General features: G+C 39.9%; 1 protein-coding gene across 3 annotated transcripts in view; it reads right to left on the minus strand.

Annotated features, from left to right (window-relative positions):
• Positions 1-334: 334 nt before the first annotated feature.
• The window catches only part of LOC140476551 (calpain-3-like), a 110,469-nt gene continuing 93,478 nt past the window's right edge, over positions 335-17,325 (minus strand). For all 3 annotated transcript variants that reach the window (XM_072569332.1, XM_072569331.1, XM_072569333.1), the window contains 7 exons: positions 16,681-16,738; positions 14,800-14,861; positions 12,085-12,153; positions 9,479-9,557; positions 8,454-8,570; positions 5,062-5,120; positions 335-627 (listed from right to left, as the gene is read on the minus strand). In XM_072569332.1, coding sequence (XP_072425433.1) covers positions 601-627; positions 5,062-5,120; positions 8,454-8,570; positions 9,479-9,557; positions 12,085-12,153; positions 14,800-14,861; positions 16,681-16,738 — 471 coding nt within the window. In that variant the 3' untranslated portion in view covers positions 335-600. The remainder of the gene's footprint in view (positions 628-5,061; positions 5,121-8,453; positions 8,571-9,478; positions 9,558-12,084; positions 12,154-14,799; positions 14,862-16,680; positions 16,739-17,325) is intronic.

Raw genomic sequence — 17,325 nt, forward strand, 5'->3', positions numbered from 1 at the left:
CTTCTACAACACTACCCAGGGCCCCATCATAAATTGTATAAGCTCTAGGCTTATTTTTATTACCAAAATGCAATGCATCACATTTATCCAAATTAAACTCCATCTGCCACTCTTCAGTCCATTGATCCAATTGATAAAACTGGATAACCTTCTTTCCATGTTTATCTTTCAATTATTATTGATGAAGCAGTGCCAACTGAATGAAACTGTGGACGTCATTTCCCTTCTCTGGAATACTGAAACCAGTGACAGTCACAAACCAAACAGTGAAGATGGAATCTTTTACTCAATGTTAACCCAGGCAATGTGTCTACCTACCAGATCACTGGAAAAATAGGCTATAGTGGGGGTTTTATTGTAAAATCATACAAGAGGGATAAAGAAAACTTGTATTCTCATCCTAGCAAAGATTCACAAAGTTGCAGTAAGACATGCTGATCTAACAATAAATAACAGGCTAGTTTCCACCCAGATTCCTGAAGCACCATTGAATGTCATCAGGTATAGAAGAAACTGGCTTTGCATATTCTGCTGTTGAGGTTTCGGTGTTGAGCTTGAGGTAATAGCCAGGCATGTAAGCCACCAGACGTCCTGAGACGTTTAAGCATATAAGGTGAGTTGCAGCCACTGTGGAAATAAGGACAGAGTAAACATTAATCCCAGCTGTATGGAACGCAGAGTGCTCAACTGAAAATAACATACAATAAGAATATGAGGAAAGGCAGAGAAGAACACTTCATTTGCACCATCCAACCTTCACCCTGCAATGAAAAATACTCAATATACCAAAACCATCAAGTAAGACTCTAGTGCAGCCGCAATTTTGGTCGCCATACGATAGGGAGGATGTGGAGGCACTGGAACGGGTGCAGAAGACGTTTACCAGGATATTGCCTGGTATGGTAGGAAGATCCCATGAGGAAAGGCTGAGGCACGGGGGCTGTTTTCATTGGAGAAAAGAAGGTTTAGGGGTGACTTGATAGAGGTGTACAAGATGATTAGGGGTTTAGATAGGGTTGACTATGAGAACCTTTTTCCACGTATGGAGTCAGCTATTACAAGGGAGCATAGCTTTAAATTAAGGGGTGGTAGGTATAGGACAGATGTTAGGGGTAGATTCTTTACTCAGCGAGTCGTGAGTTCATGGAATGCCCTGCCAGTAGCAGTGGTGGACTCTCCCTCTTTATGGGCATTTAAACGGGCATTGGATAGGCATATGGAGGATAGTGGGCTAGTGTAGGTTAGGTGGGCTTGGATCGGCGCAACATCGAGGGCCAAAGGGCCTGTACTGCGCTGTATTTTTTCTATGTTTCTATGTTTCTAAAGCTTTCTAAGACGCTCTAAAATGTATCTCATGGTAAAATAATAAATCAAAGGAGCTAACTAATCAGTTAATCCATCAGAAAGATTCACCAAAACATTTTTAATGGAGTTTCTTCTTAACATTCAAAGAATCAGTACCCCTTATCCTAATCCATTTAAATCAACCCCGTTAAGTAGCCAGTCACATTTCACAACCCTGGCACCAGCAGCAGTGTGAACTATTTGACACACTAAGGAGAGAAATTTTAACAACCCACACTTTCAGTTGGATTCCCACCCACTACATTGATTTCACTACAGAATGGCACCTGCAGACGGAGGCTGAGTCACCACCTCCCTAATTAGAAAACACAACTCAACATGTAAAAACTGACATGCCAGAATAACAGTACTAATGGCGACACGGTGGCTCAGTGATTAGTACTGCTACCTCATAGCGGCAGGGGCCTAGGTTCGATTCCAGCCTTGGGCAACTGTGTGGAGTTTGCGCATTCTCCAATGTCTGGATGGGTTTCCTCCAGGTGCTCCAGTTTCCTCCCACAGTCCAAAGATGTGCAGATTAGGTGGATTGGCTATACTGACATTGTCTGTAGTGTTCAGAGATTTATAGGCTAGATGGATCAGCTGTAGTAAATGTGGGGTTATGGGATACGGTAGGAATCTGGCTCTTCAGAGGGTTCGTGCAGACTTGATGGGCTGAACAACCTCCTTCCTCACAGTAGGGTTCTATGATTCCATGATTCTAATAGATAAGGGGAACTGGTGAAAGAGATCTGCCAAATTCATGCTGTTCCCAGACATGGATTGTATGTGCAATGGGCTTCAGTGCTGCTGTGATCACAAGTTAATGATAAATAGGAGCAGCTATTAGTTATTTAGCCCTTTGGGCCTGCACTGCCATTCAAAAATACATGATGGGTTTGATTATCACCATAACTGCTTTTTCCTGCAAGTCCCCAATAACACTGGAATCCATGGTTGACCAATAATCTGTCTAGCTCAGCACTGAATAGCATAAATGATCCAATCTCCCTGCTCTTTGAGGAACAGAAGTCCAAATGCCAACCATCCTCTGACAGAAGAAATTTATTCTCATCATCTTAAATGGGAAATGTCTTATTTTTAAACTGCATTCATAACTCTACATTTCCCCTTGTAGAGAAACATTGTCCCAGGACTTACCCAGCCAACCCCTCTCAGAATTGTATATATTTTAATAAGATTAGCTCTCATTCTTCTTAATGCCAATGTATATGGATCCAACCTACTAACCTTAACCTTTTCATCACAAAACAGCCCTTTTATTTGGGGGATGCAAGGAACCCTCTCTGAACTGCTTCGAATGCAACGACATTGCTCCTCAACTAAGCACACCAAAATGGCACATAGCACTATAGGTGTGGTCTCGCTGTGCTGTGCAACTGTAGGAAGGCTTCCTTACTTTTATATTCTATCCTCCTTATAATGAAGGCCAAAACTGCATTTCCTAATTACTTGCTGTGTCTGCATATTGGCATTTTGTGATTCATGTATGCAAATATACGAATCCTTCAGTATATATCATTTTGCATTCTCTTCCCATTTTAAAAAAAATCTGTTTTCTAATCCTCCTGCCAAAGTAGAAAACTTCACATTTATCTATATCCCTTTACAATCACTTTATATCCTCCTCACAATTCTCCTACTTGTCTTTGCATTGTCAACAAATGTTATTGTGATAAGATTCAAGCCTTCATTCATGACATTCATATAAACTGTAAGTAATCATTATATTTTTTGCACCTGAAAATGATCCACTTGTCTTGAATGCCCATTTCCTATTGGTTATCCTTCATCCATACTGATATATCACCCAATACTGTGAGCCTCCAGCTTCTGCAGTAACCTCTTGTGTGACCCCTTACTGAATGCCTTTGGGAAACCCAAATATACTCCATACACTGGTTTCCCCTTTATCCACCTTATAATGTCCCTCTCACAAAACCATACTGATGCAGCCTGATTGTATTATGATATTCTAATTGTCCTGCTGTTCCACCCTTATTAATGAATGCTAGCATTTTGCCAATGATAGATATTAGGCTAACGAGCTTTAGTTTGTTGTTTACTATTTCCCTCCTTTCTGAAATAGTGTTCCAACCAGCTAGGACTTTTCCAGAACATGGGGAGTTTTGAATGATTATAAAAAATGCAGCTACTGTCTCTGCAGCCATGTAGTTACAAACACTAAAATGCAAATCATCAGGTCCAAGGGCTTTGTCAGCCTTTAATCCCATTAGTTAGCCAATCAGATTTGCTCTAGTAATTGTGTTTATTTCCCTTTTCCCACTTTATTTTCTACTAATCTTAGAATGCTTCGCATATCTTCTACCACGAAGCCAGATACAAATATTTCTTTCAAGTTTCACAAGATTTTGTGCTAAGAACTGTCCCAAATGCGGTGCTCCTTCAGGCACTTTTTCCCAAATTGATTTATCCAATCATGAAAAGTAAAATTGCCCATCAGCATGACAATTCCTTCTTCCAAGCCCTGTTATTTTTTGAATCATACTTTGCCCTAGAGTATAATTGTTGTCAGGAGACCTATAAGCTACTTGCATCCATTACTTTTGTCCTTCACTATTTCTTCTATCCACTAAAACTGATTCTACATTGTGATAGAGACAGTTCTTCTGTAACACGATGATTGCGTTGTTGTGCAATCCTGCATAACAGAAAAGTCTTGCTTTAGAAAGAGCACTTAAAGTGTTGACAATGTAATCGTGCTACAGCCAACACATGTTTTAAAAGTTTGCACTTTAAAACAGTGTCCCCAATTCATCAATCACAATACAGCGAATTTGAGTTAATGAAATGCATGTTATAGCGGACAACCTGTACTCCAAACCAAAGTCATTGCTCTCTGCTGTACTCGTTAATAGGCTTACTCCACCATGATGATGCTGTCACTTTAAAAAAATTATTTTGTCCTTTTTTTTGAAGAGGTCATAAAGACAGAGGTGCCAAGGAGTCTCGGGAGTTTAACAGTTTAACAATGGAAGGAGAGTGGCCAGTTCTCCCACTTCAGTTTCTCTCTAGATTTTTTTTAGCTGCAGCAGTCACAAGATATTAGAGTCCAGAAATGTTGCAAGCTTTGTACATGATTCCTCTAAAATCTCTCTCTAGATGTTGTTCCCTTCTGCCTGTAAGAATCTAAGTGTTTGAATTTAAATTTTTGGCAAGGGGTGTGTTTATGGGATGTTACTATATTGGAATAGTTAATTAGTTAAGTTGCTCTAAATTCTGCTTTATTTTGTTCCTGTTTCAATGGTAGTGTTTAAATAAATTCTGTTTTGCTTAGTCAGTGGTTTGACCAGTTGCATCACACCTAAAACACCACTTCACGTCTGTCTTTAAAATAAGATAAAAATAAAGTGTATGCTCAAAAATATTTTGAGGGGGTTCTGGCCTGGTCCATAGCATCAATCTTTTCTGTCCTTCCAAAATGTCAAATTCTCTTAAATAATCAAGTATCAGCCATGGTCAGTTTGCAAACAACTTGCAGGTGTCATCCACACACCATATTCTGTGATAATTATGAAAGGGAAATGAAGGCAGTGCATAATACCTTAAAAATCTTGAAAAATGTATATCCAAGGATGCATAGGTCAGGATTTAAAATGCCCTAGAAAGCCACAGTATCTTTGTGTCTTTGGTGACTTGATAGAGAAATATACTTGTCATCCGAGTTGCACCTACCTCCAGGACACTGAGTTTAATGATTCCATCTCCATCTTTATCAAAGGCATGAAAGGCTCCTGAAGAACAAAAAGGAGTCAATGAATACATACAAACATATAAATGAGGAAGAACCGTTGGCAACTTGGCCCTTCTTGCTGGTTTCACCATTTGATAAGATTATGGTTTTAACCTCAACTCTACATTTCTGTACATCCCTTGATAATCTGTCATCCTATTAGCAATCAAGATTCTATCTACCTCTGTCCTCAAAATATTTAAAGATTCTGTATCCAGAGAAACCTTTCACGAGAAAAAATGCTTCCTCATTTCTGATTTAAATGGTCAACCCCTTATTTTTATACTATGACATTTAGCTCTAGATCCTCCCACAAGAGGAAACATCCTTTCAATATCCACCCAGTTATATCCCCTCAGAATCTTATATGTTTCAATTCAGTCACTTCTGACTCTTGTAAATTCCAGAGGATACAGGCGTAGACCGACTAGCTTTTTCTCACAAGGTAATCCACTCATTCCAGGTATTAGTCTAGTAACATTCTCTGAACGTCTTTGAATGCATTAATGTCCTTCTGTAAGTATGATGGCACAGTACTCTAGTTGCGGTTTCACCAATGACCTCTATAAATAAAGCATAACCTTCATACTCTTGCATCCAATTCCCCTCGCAATAAACCATAACATTCTATTAGTGATTCATATACTAATGAATCCAGATCTTTCTGCATCTCACACAACACCAGGTTATAGTCCAACAGGTTTATTTAGAAGCACTAGCTTTCAAAGCGCTGCTCCTTCATCAGGTGGTTGTGGAGAATAAGATTGTAAGACACAGAATTTATAGCAGAAGTTTACAGTGTGATGTAACTGAAATTATATATTGAAAAAGACCTGGATTGTTTGTTAAATCTCTCATCTTATACATATGAAAGAACTGAAACCAACTAAAAGATGAGAGACTTAACAAACAATTCAGATCTTTTGCAATATATAATTTCAGTTACATCACACTGTAAACTTCTGCTATAAATTCTGTGTCTTACAATCTTATTCTCCACAACCAACTGATGAAGGAGCAGTGCTCCGAAAGCTAGTGCTTCCAAATAAACCTGTTGGACTATAACCTGGTGTTGTGTGATTTTTAACTTTGTACACCCCAGTCCAACACCGGCGTTTCCAAATCATTTCTGCATCTCAGAACTCTGCAAATTCCCACCATTTAGATTATATTGTGTTTTTTTAATTTTTCTGTCAAAATGAATAATTTCACACTTTCCAACATTGTACTCCATTTGCTAAATCTTTGCCCACTCACTTAACCAATCTACATCCCTTTTGTAGACTCCTTATATTATCTTCAAAACTCAGCTACCGATTTAGTTGACATACTTTTGATCCCTTCATTCAAATCATAAATAAAGACAGTGCTTTTCTTAAGAAACAACATCAGGCATAAACTGATTTTAACATTGGCTAAGCCCAATAATTTTGAGAAAGCAGTGTTAAACATCAAAGTTTAAAATATTGATTAGTCAGAGTTCAGTCATATGCTTTTCTGGTCAGATTTATTTAGCTCACGCACCTCCAACACTATTGGTTCCCCTATGGTCAAGTTCTCACCAATTTACCTTTAAGTAACATGTAACTATCAGATATTCTCTACTTCCACTTAGCCTCAGGCATCTCTTACAGACCCTATTTGATAATATCACAAAGTAATAATCCAGACGCTAAAAAGGGAACCAATCTTGGCCTTTATGTTTTAGAACCAGACCCATATAGACATCATTCAAATATTTAAAAGATGTAAAAAGATCTTCTCTTTGAATGTATAACAGATATAACTTCTGTTCCTTGTCTAATTTGCTCCTCTGACTCCTAATGGAATACGGTCCTATAACTGCAAGTTACAACTACCTATGTATAAGCCTAACCAGTTGTGCTTTGAAAGCTGTTCCTTTATTGAGCACTGAAAGAAGTCATCACAACCAAATCCTAATCTGTCCTCATCCAGGAAACATGATAATGGGAACTTGGGGTCATGGTGGGCAAACTGTTTGGAGGATAAACACAAACATGGACTAATTGGTCAAACTGCCTGCTTCGGGTGTTGTAATTTATTTAATCCTACAGTTTTCGAATTGGAATCTGCTAACTCAGTAGAGATCAAGAATCAACATTATGCCTCATTCATTTTATGGCTCAGTTCCACATGTATCAGTTTAATGAGGACTATAGAATTAGTTAATGCAGGGTAGTTTCAAATGTCACATTGTTCATCACCACCTCACCACTTTGTACCCATTGCTCTCTGGGTCATATGCCGACCCCTAGCTGAGAAGGTCAAACGTGTTGACTCTGAGGTCTTGCTGGCATCATTCAGAATCATGAAAAATGTGACTGCCCAAGGACTGACCTTTCTACGTCTCTACTCATCGTTACCCAAAAATATGTAACCAATGTGAGAAATTATTCTCTGGTGGCTTTGTAATGTGTACATGGTTCATGACTAAACCTGAAGCCTGAAATATAACCCAGAAGGATGTTCCATGTGAGGAGCTGTTTAGAAGCGGGAAAACTAGAAGATCAAATTCTGGAGCAGGCCACAGTATTCTTTTGTATCCTGTTCACAGGCAGCCTGATTGATGGGATAAAGGCCTATAAGAAAAAAGATCATCTGCAGCAAAAAAGCAAACAAAGAGTCCAATGTGTCCAGCAGGGGGACAATACAAGAAATCATAGAGGAGCAGGGAATACTGAAGACAGGGCTATTCTAATTGCTAGATATGGTAAGGCCGGAGTTGGGTTGATTGGTAGTCAGGGAGATACAACTGCTGGTCGGGGGATTTGGATTGAAGCAGGAGAGAGAGCAATGATGGTTGAGTGGTGCAGGTGGTTGAGGATGGGACAAGTAATAGGAATATGAAATGTTGGGTGGAGAGAAGCACACAGATCATGAAGGTGTGGCTGCCTGGGTAGTTTGTTGGCCTTGAATGGTGGAGGAATGTCACCATGAATATCTGGGGGAGGCGGCGGGGTGATGGGGGCATGATTAGGAATGACAGCAACCTCAACACCAGGAACAATATGAGGAGGTCTCCAGGAAAGGTGGATATAATCGATAACAAATGATGGGATATCCTTAGGAATATTAGGGGAACTCACAGAACAAAGTGGAGCTAAATTGGGGATCACTGAATAATGCAACCATAATTATAAATAAAAATTCCAGTTTGCTATATTTTCTGGATCTTGAGAGAAAGGGCTTCAGTCTATCTATGTGGTGCTGATTATAAATCCAGATCATAAAAGTGTTCAACCCAGTGCACCATATAGACTGCAAAGATTCCTTATAACAGAGGAAAATTCATTCCGGATAGTGTTGCACTTACTGAACATTCCCTCCAGTCTCACAAGACAACAGATAAAGCTGTCAAAGTCCAGATTCATATCTTCATTGGCATAGCGCATGGAAATGATCTCGTAAAGTTGGTTGTTCAGGTGGAAACCTGAAGAACAAGACAGAAAAAAAAGTACTAAATTCTCAGGTAGGTCTTACCAAACACTTCCCTCCAGTTCCAGAAAACTGGACCAGCCATGTAAACACTGTGACAAGAGTCGGTCAGAGACTGAGAATGCAGACAGCCTTTCCACATCTACAAAGCAGCAAGGAATCCAGTGATGGAATACTCATCACTTGATGAGTTCAGCTCTAATAGTACTCAATAACCTTGACAGCATCCAAGATAAAATAATTTCTTGATCAGCACCAACATCGGAAATATTTATGCCCACCACCTCCAGTACACAGTGGCAGCAATGTATACCACATGCAAAATCCACTGCAGCAACTCCTCAAGCCTCCTTTAATAGGACATTCTAAATGTGTGATCTTCATCATCCAGAAGGTCAAGGACAGCAGATGCAAGGAAACACCACCAGATGGCCTCTAAGCCACACACTGACCTTATTTGCATATCTGTCACTGTTCCTTCACTGTTACAGGATCAAAACTCTGCAACACCCTTACTATAGGTGTAATACGTAGACAGTACCTTCCAAATCCATGGCCCACTTCCATCTAAAATGACAAGGGTATCAGATACATGAGAATACTATCACCTGGAAGATCCCCTCTGAGCCACTCAACATCCTGACTTGGAAATACATCACTGTTCCTTCACTGTTGTTGAGTTAAAATCTTGGAATTCCCTCCCTAAGGGAATTGTTTTCAATCTACAGCATATGGACTGTAGCAGTTCAAAAAGGCAGCTCACCACCACCTTTTTAAGGCAACTAGTGATAGGCATTCAATGGTGGCTCAGACAGCAAAGCTCACGGCCTATGAATGAACAAAAAAAACCCGTTCATTAGTCAAACTCCCATCGATAAATAAGCCTGATTGACTCCCACTCACCTGCATCATTCACAGCTGTGCGCATTTCATAGCTGTCAATTACGCCAGAATTATCCTTGTCATATTCCTTAAATATTTCCTGCAAAGAATCAGAAATCATAATGAAAACATATCTTTGTGAGCATGAGGCCAGAAATACAGTTACTCGATCATAGCTGATAAATGAGGTTGTGGCACAGTTACTGGCTCTGATTTTCACCATGACAGAAAGCAACCTTCCTGCAGCAATAAATGCCAGAAGGAATCAAAATCCCAAGTCTAGCTCCAAAATCTGGCCTTTCTTATATTTGTAAAGCTGGTATTGGGACTGGGATTGGAGGTAGTACATGCATTCCCAGTTCCTAGGGGCAACTGGCCATTTAATTAGGATTTGGGAGTCCTTGGTGTCTAGACCACAGGGTATAAGGTGGTATTGATGGGGCATGGAGTGAGTGTGCGAGAGCCAGCGGGATATTTTATGTTTTATTAAACAATGAACACAAAACTGAAGCCCCAAAGCAGGCTTTCTGCCCAGCTGAACTAGGGAACTGAGCAGCCTCTTCGGGTTTCTCCTTGTCACCCAGTTCAACGCATTATCCAACATCGTTGTGGGACCAAATGTGGGAACAGCAGGCAGCCATTTCAGAAATCTGGCTTTGCAGAGCTAGGATATCTCTTGCTTCTGCACATCTGGCACAGGGGAAACAAAACAGCTATTGTATCATGTCAACTGACAGTAGGGATAAATGGGGAACTCAGATTGGCAAACTATTATAGAAAGCACAAGAGCAAGTGTTGGGGCCTTAACAAGATACAACATACAGAAATTACTTGGATGGGAAAAGATTAAATATGTGGATACTAAAATTGCTGATGACACAAAAATAAATATAGAAATAAACTGATGTATGCACAAGAAGTGTGCAAAGGGATTTAAATAGGTTAAGTGAGTGGGCTAAAAATTGTTTGATAGAGTGTAATGCAAAAGATGTGAAGTAGTGCTATTTGACAAGAAGAAAAGCAGCATATTATTTAAATAGAGATAGACTGCAAGACCAGGAGGGACAAAGGTGTCCTGGTACATGAATCACAATAAATTAGCATTCAGGTACAGTAAGTGATTACAAGACTAGAACTGGGAGACAGAGCTCAAAAACTAGGGAGTGTCCTATTTAACATGATGACAAGGTGATTTGTTTTCTTTCTCAGAGATTCATTGATCTGTGATATTCTCTTCCCCAGAGAGCAAGGGCTGGTTCATTGAAAATATTAAAAGCTGCGTTTGACAGATTCCTGCCTGATCAGGGAGTAAAAGGATATAGGAGTAAGACAGGAAAATGAAGTTGAAGCCACAAACAGATCACTCAATCTTATCGAGTGGTAGAGTTGAAAGCCTGGAAATACTCAAGCTCCTAATTCATATGTTCATGATGAACCAAGGCTAGAATAGTTACTGGATTATATCTCAGGAACTGAAGCCAGAATATCGTCACAGAATCATAACTGAGAGACTGACGACAGAATACAGTTTCTTAATTATGTCTGAGGAACTGGAGGCAGAATATGTGATGAGATTGAGGTCATGAATATTCACTATCATATTGGGACTGTCACAGTTCAGCGCCAAGGATTAGCCCCTTTGCTCCATATTGAATGACCACAATCCATTTTTAATTTATTCGTGGTTTTAAATTGCAATCGCACCAACTAACAGTTCTAAGTGATGCTAATTTGTAATGATGCTGTACCTTGAATCACCAGCTGATCTGGCTGACAGTGCATGCTTTAAAGGAAGTGGAGTGCAAATCAGACTTTTTTTTGGTATATCTGGTCAGATTGTTTCATACATGGATGAGGCATCAAGGTGTTAATTCTCTCATGCTTTATGTTTTAAACTGTTCACACTATTAGAGAAAGTGTTATCTCAGGTGGACAACCCATTCAACAGCTGAGTGTGTGATCGCGCTACAAAGTGTCATATTGCCCCATTTAAACTTAGAAGGTTGTAGGTTCAATCCCTGATCTGTGCTGTAGGCATGACTACAGATTCAGGCTTGGCTGTGATAATGGAGACAACAGTAGAGACATGTGTGATGGTGGTATTTGAATTGCTGATGTCTGTGAAATAGTATGCTCGTATTATGGAGGGATAAACAAACATCAGGCAGAAAAAAGAAGAGCCTGAGGACAGCCCTGGTTACATGCTGCAGACATTAAATCTAACTCCACTGGAAATCTAAAAGCTAGGTAAATTATTTGCAATTGGCTTTGATCAAGAACTGGCGCACAATGTTGTTTGACCTCAGTGACAGTGAAGAAGGGGCAAGGGTCTTGGCAGGGGAAGACTCGTAAATCTGGACTACTTCCTCCACTGCTGAGTTGCCTGGGTAATGCGATAAATCATTAGAAATGGGTGGCAATGAATTATGACTCCATATAGTTCTACAATTATAGACAGAAGCTTGTCAAATTTTTGCTTAACATTTCTACAAGTCCTGTTAGCCTAAGTGGGCAATACCTGACGGCATTATGCTTTGCAAATACTAATTTTAAAGATGTTGAACCCATTTTAATTCAGACATGATACACCATGATATAAATACCATAAACCCTCCAGCGCTTCATACCTGCCATTTCTTAATCTTATTCCAGAGCTGCTTAAACTCCATCAAATTAAGCTTTCCAGATCCATCTGTCTGCCATCGGTAATGTTAAGGAAGACAATGAAAGATAATACAAAATAGTGGTTGTCCAGCAATGGTAATGAGATCATTCACATTTGACTTCTGATGGAACAGTGTCAATATTACCTCCAAATCAGTACATATTGTTCTTCAGAAAATTGACTCTGCGGCCTATTACATTTACTGCTAGACTTAATTTGTAAGTATGAAAACAAATGAACATAATTAAATAATAGCAGTCGGTATTAGATTGGTGCATCATCAGTTTATTCCTCATGTCTGTAACAAATTGAAAGTGTTAGCCTTATTCCAAAATAATAAATTAATCAGACCTTTACCTGATTACCTCATTATAAGGAAGCTATTATTGTCCTTGACAAGAGGTATAGGGGAGCAATGAAGATATTGAAGAGATCAGGAATTTATCATGCAAGGAAACTGAAAAATTTGGCTTTGGTTTCAGTAGAAAAGAGGAAGCCACATGGTGAACTGATTGACGTTTTCAGGATTATTGACAGAACTGACAAAGCTGACTTTGTTTTCAATGGTAATAACTTTGCATTTCAGTGGATGATGCAAGTCAAAATAAGTTTTCAGGAAGAAGAAATATCTTTGCTGCAAATTTAATTGTGGCTTTTTCAGGTCTAATACTGTAACATGGTCAAGAAAATCATTCAGGCTCCCTGAATCTCAGCAAAGTTACAGTGAGAGATGCCTCAAGAAAATGCTCAGTACTTTAAAAAGACAAAGGAGTTGTGAAATAAGTAACCAGGCAAGATCATTGAAGCCAATTGTTAAAAGTAGGTTTAAAGGACAATGTTTAGATTAGATTAGCTTACCCACAGTGTGCAAACAGGCTCTTCGGCCCAACCAGTCCACAGTGACCCTCCAAAAAGTAACCCACCCAGACCCATTTCCCCTCTGACTAATGCACCTAACACCATGGGCAATTTAGCATGGCCAATTCACCTGCCCTGCACATCTTTGGACTGTGGGAGGAAACCCACGCAGACACAGGGAGAACATGCAAACTCCACACAGACAGTTGCCCAAGGCTGGAATTGAACCTGGGATCCTGGTGCTGTGAGGCAGCAGTGTTAACCACTGAGCCACCATGCTGCCTACTAGAAAGAAAAACAATGGCAAAGGTAGATCAATAAAACTGAATTATTTTAGGGGAATTGTGATATTCTGCCTGCTCTTGTTCCCAAAAGGTTTAACAAACATTTGCAGATTAACTCTACTATTTCAGGTGACTGCATTATCATTAAAAGCTGTATCTCATGAGTACATTTCCAATAACTGCTGGTGCTCTTCAGTAAAGTTATATCTTAGCAAATTTTAAGGCAAAAACTGTTTTAGTGAAAACACAACAAACAGAAACAAAGTTAAAGGCAAGGGATCAGAGAACTTGGTTAAATTTTTGATATGAATATAAATTTAACTTAGCCTTGACTCAGTGCTGAGTTAGTTGATCACAAATAAGCAGTGCAATTAGCTACAATCAGCATCAGTCCTCAGTCGTGGAAATGGGACTGGTTTCTCTTTCTTTCAATTGTCACCCAGTAGTTTCTGCAGTAATTGAATGAATATGGAAATCAGGTGAGGACTGCATCGTGGAGAAAGTGAGGACTGCAGATGCTGGAGATCAGAGCTGAAAATGTGTTGCTGGAAAAACGCAGCAGGTCAGGCAGCATCCAAGGAGCAGGAGAATCGACGTTTCGGGCATAAGCCCTTCTTCAGGAATGAAGAAAGTGTGCCAAGCAGGCTAAGATAAAAGGTAGGGAGGAGGGGGGTTGGAAATGCGATAGGTGGAAGGAGGTTAAGGTGAGGGTGATAGGCCGGAGTGGGGATGAGCACGGAGAGGTCAGGAAGAAGATTGCAGATTAGGAAGGTGATGCTGAGTTTGAGGGTTGGAACTGAGATAAGGTTGGGGGGAGGGGAAATGAGGAAACTGGAGAAATCTGAGTTCATCCCTTGTGGTTGGAGAGTTCCTAGGCAGAAGATGAGGCGCTCTTCCTCCAGCCGTCGTGTTGCTATGGCCTGGCGATGGAGGAACGTGGCTGAAGAGCTTCTGGGCAGAGGAGATGACCTGGGGTGTGCTGTGAGAGAGGGATTCACTGAAATCTTGCTTTGTGTCCTGCTGTGATATGCCCTACAGTTCACCAATTATACAAGACTCACATATGAATAGCAGCCATTTGGCAAGACACTGAAGACTCGTCAGTGCCTATTGAACCAATGCAAGTCAGCTCCATCAGAGTGAAAGAGGAGAAAACAAGACAAACAAAGGCAAACCAAAAAGAAAATTGCGTTGATACATAAGCTAACTCCAAAATTTTGATTTACATGCAAAACTGAGGTCAGCTGATCCCTTCTCCAATAAAATGGTACTGAGAACAATTGTATAGCACCTATGGTTATCCAGCCTGGAAAATAACTGTCTCAATATTGGCCAACAACCTAACACAGAACCTTTGCATTTCAGACTGATCATGCACTGTTCCCTTAAGTCTTCAAAGGAGTTAAAGACACACCTCTAACCAACTTACATCATTGAATCCTCAAGACATTTTGTTGAATTTGAAGTGAAGGTAAACATGCCTTAGACAATCACCTAGAAAAAAAATGAATGTAACAGAGAAGAAGAAAGGATACATCCATGAGGGCAACCATACTACGACAAGACTCAAGACTGAACCCTTCGGTTTTCATTTTGTCTGAGGACAAAGAACATCTATTACTCACAATCAGTGAATTATGCATCAAAAAAAAAATTTAATATTATGGAAAGGAATGAAAGGGGAAAGGAACAGAGAACAGTAGGAGTGCAAACCTCCTCTCATAAAGTCTGGAGTATCCCACTGCCTATATGTATTATAGTGACATTCCTATACAGTTTGCAGGTTCTTTGAACAGTGCACCTTGAACCAATAATACATTAAGAGGCCCCTTTTCAGTCACAAAATGACACATCTCTTAGGCAGTCAGGAACTGAATCCAGACCTATTGGCTCAGAGGTAGGGCACTACCAATGTTCCACGGACTCTTTGGGGGAACCTTAATTGTTCATTTTTTTTCCACTGATCAACTTCTTTGCCCTCTCTTCTCGCCTGTCCAAGTCTTTCTTCAGTCTGCCCACTTCCTCAACACCACCTGTCCACCCACCTATCCCTAGTAACAATGCCCTCTGTTTTTTTTCATTTAGATCGTTAATGTATTACATGAATAATTGTGGTCTCAACATGGACCCCTGCTGAACTCCACTAGTTGTTCACTGCCAAACTGAAAAAAAATCCCTTTGTCCTCACTCTCTGCCTTCTGCCAGTCAGTCAATCCTCTGTCCATGCTAGTACCCTGTGACTGACTGACTGACTTGCTCCCAAATGTTCAAAATATTGATATCTTTTTTATCAAGCTTTCAGTCCAAATATCTGAATGATGAGGCAGAATGACAATACAAAACAAACGGAAACAAATCCCACCCTCTAAATCCCACTGCATCACGAGATTAGATTAGATTCCCTACAAGTGTGGAAACAGGCCTTTCGGCCCAACCAGTTTCCACCGACCCTCTGAAGACCCATTTCCTTCACCCATTTCCTTCTGACTAATGCACCTAACACTATGGGCAAAATGTTCCACCCTATGTGCCTAAAACCCCATAGAAACCCATAACAGCAGTATGAGACATACAATTTTGGTTGCCCTGCTATAGGAAGGATGTTATTAAACTGGAAAGGGTGCAAAAATGATTTGCATGGATGTTGCCGACAATGGAGGGTTTGAGTTATAGGAGAGGTTGGATAGGTTAGAACTATTTTCCCTGGAGCATAAAAGGCTGAAGGGTGGCCTTTCAGAGGTGCATAAAATCACAAGGCATAGGTAAGGTGAATAGCTAGGTCTTTTCCCCAGGGTAGGGCAGTCCAAAACTAAAAGGCATAGATTTAAGGTGAGAGGAGAAAGATTTAAAAGGGACCTGAGGGGCAACCTTTTCACACAGAGTGTGGTGTCGATATGAAATGCGCTGCCAGAGAAAGTGGTAGGAGCAAAATTACAACATTTAAAAGACATTTGAACAAGTACGTGGATAGGAAAGGTTTAGAGGGATTTGGGCCAAACACAGGCAAATGGAAATAGTTCAGTTTAGGAAACCTGGTTGGCATGGATGAATTGGGCCAAAGGGTCTGTTTCCATGCTATACGACTCTATGATGATGTGACTCTAGACTCACAACCCAGAATAGATGTCATCGTTGAAATGAGGGATAGCCTACAGATCCATCACCTGCACTACCTAAATGCATCGGTTCAAGAGGTGGCTCACTAGCCTTTCACAAGGACAGTTTCAATGGGCAATGTCTCCAGTTCCAGCCAGCGCTGACCAGATATAATAGATGAAATAAGTGAATTAGAATGTCACCAAAGCCACCATGCAAATGAAACATAGTTCAACTTCCGAGGTAATGTTGCATACATTTGGTATTATCGCACACAACTTTATTCTACCAATCAGGTTTCTGGTTTAATCGGTACTTACGTTTTTTAACAACACGGTTTAGGATATTCTTCAGTTCCAATGCAGAGATCTGCATGTCCTGTGGCGAACAAAATAAAACACTTACATTTTGTTACAAACTTAAGTTCAGAGTTTGTCTTTCCTCCACTACAACTCTGCAGCATTTCTTGTTACTTTGAAACAATAATAAACTTTCCTTTAGGCCTGTTAGTTATGAAAAACAATAATTTGACAACATCTGCCACTTGGGGGAAATATTCAATAATTCTATCGAGGTAATGACAAGAATATCAGTCGAGTGACAGCAGTAGTACCTCAATCAGTATCATCAACTGATGCAGGGGTGACTGCGGATTTCTGCAACCCCATTAAGATTATGCTGTTAGTTAAGATTGCCTTTCCATTTTATTTCTATCAAGTCTAACACCTCATATTTCATTACATTACATTTCATTAAGCATGTATTTGCCTATTTCACCAGTCTATATCATCCTGAATTCTGTCACTACTTACAACATTTCTGTCTGTCATTTGAAAACTTAGATGCATGCATCACTAATATATATCATAGAACTCAATCAAGTTGGTGAAACATCAATTGTCTTTTTAACAATTCTTAGCCAGATGTTATTTGTCAACACAAAATTTTCCAAGTGATAATCAATT

This window comes from Chiloscyllium punctatum, chromosome 4, assembly GCF_047496795.1.
Source record: "Chiloscyllium punctatum isolate Juve2018m chromosome 4, sChiPun1.3, whole genome shotgun sequence".
NCBI classification, from domain to species: domain Eukaryota; kingdom Metazoa; phylum Chordata; class Chondrichthyes; order Orectolobiformes; family Hemiscylliidae; genus Chiloscyllium; species Chiloscyllium punctatum.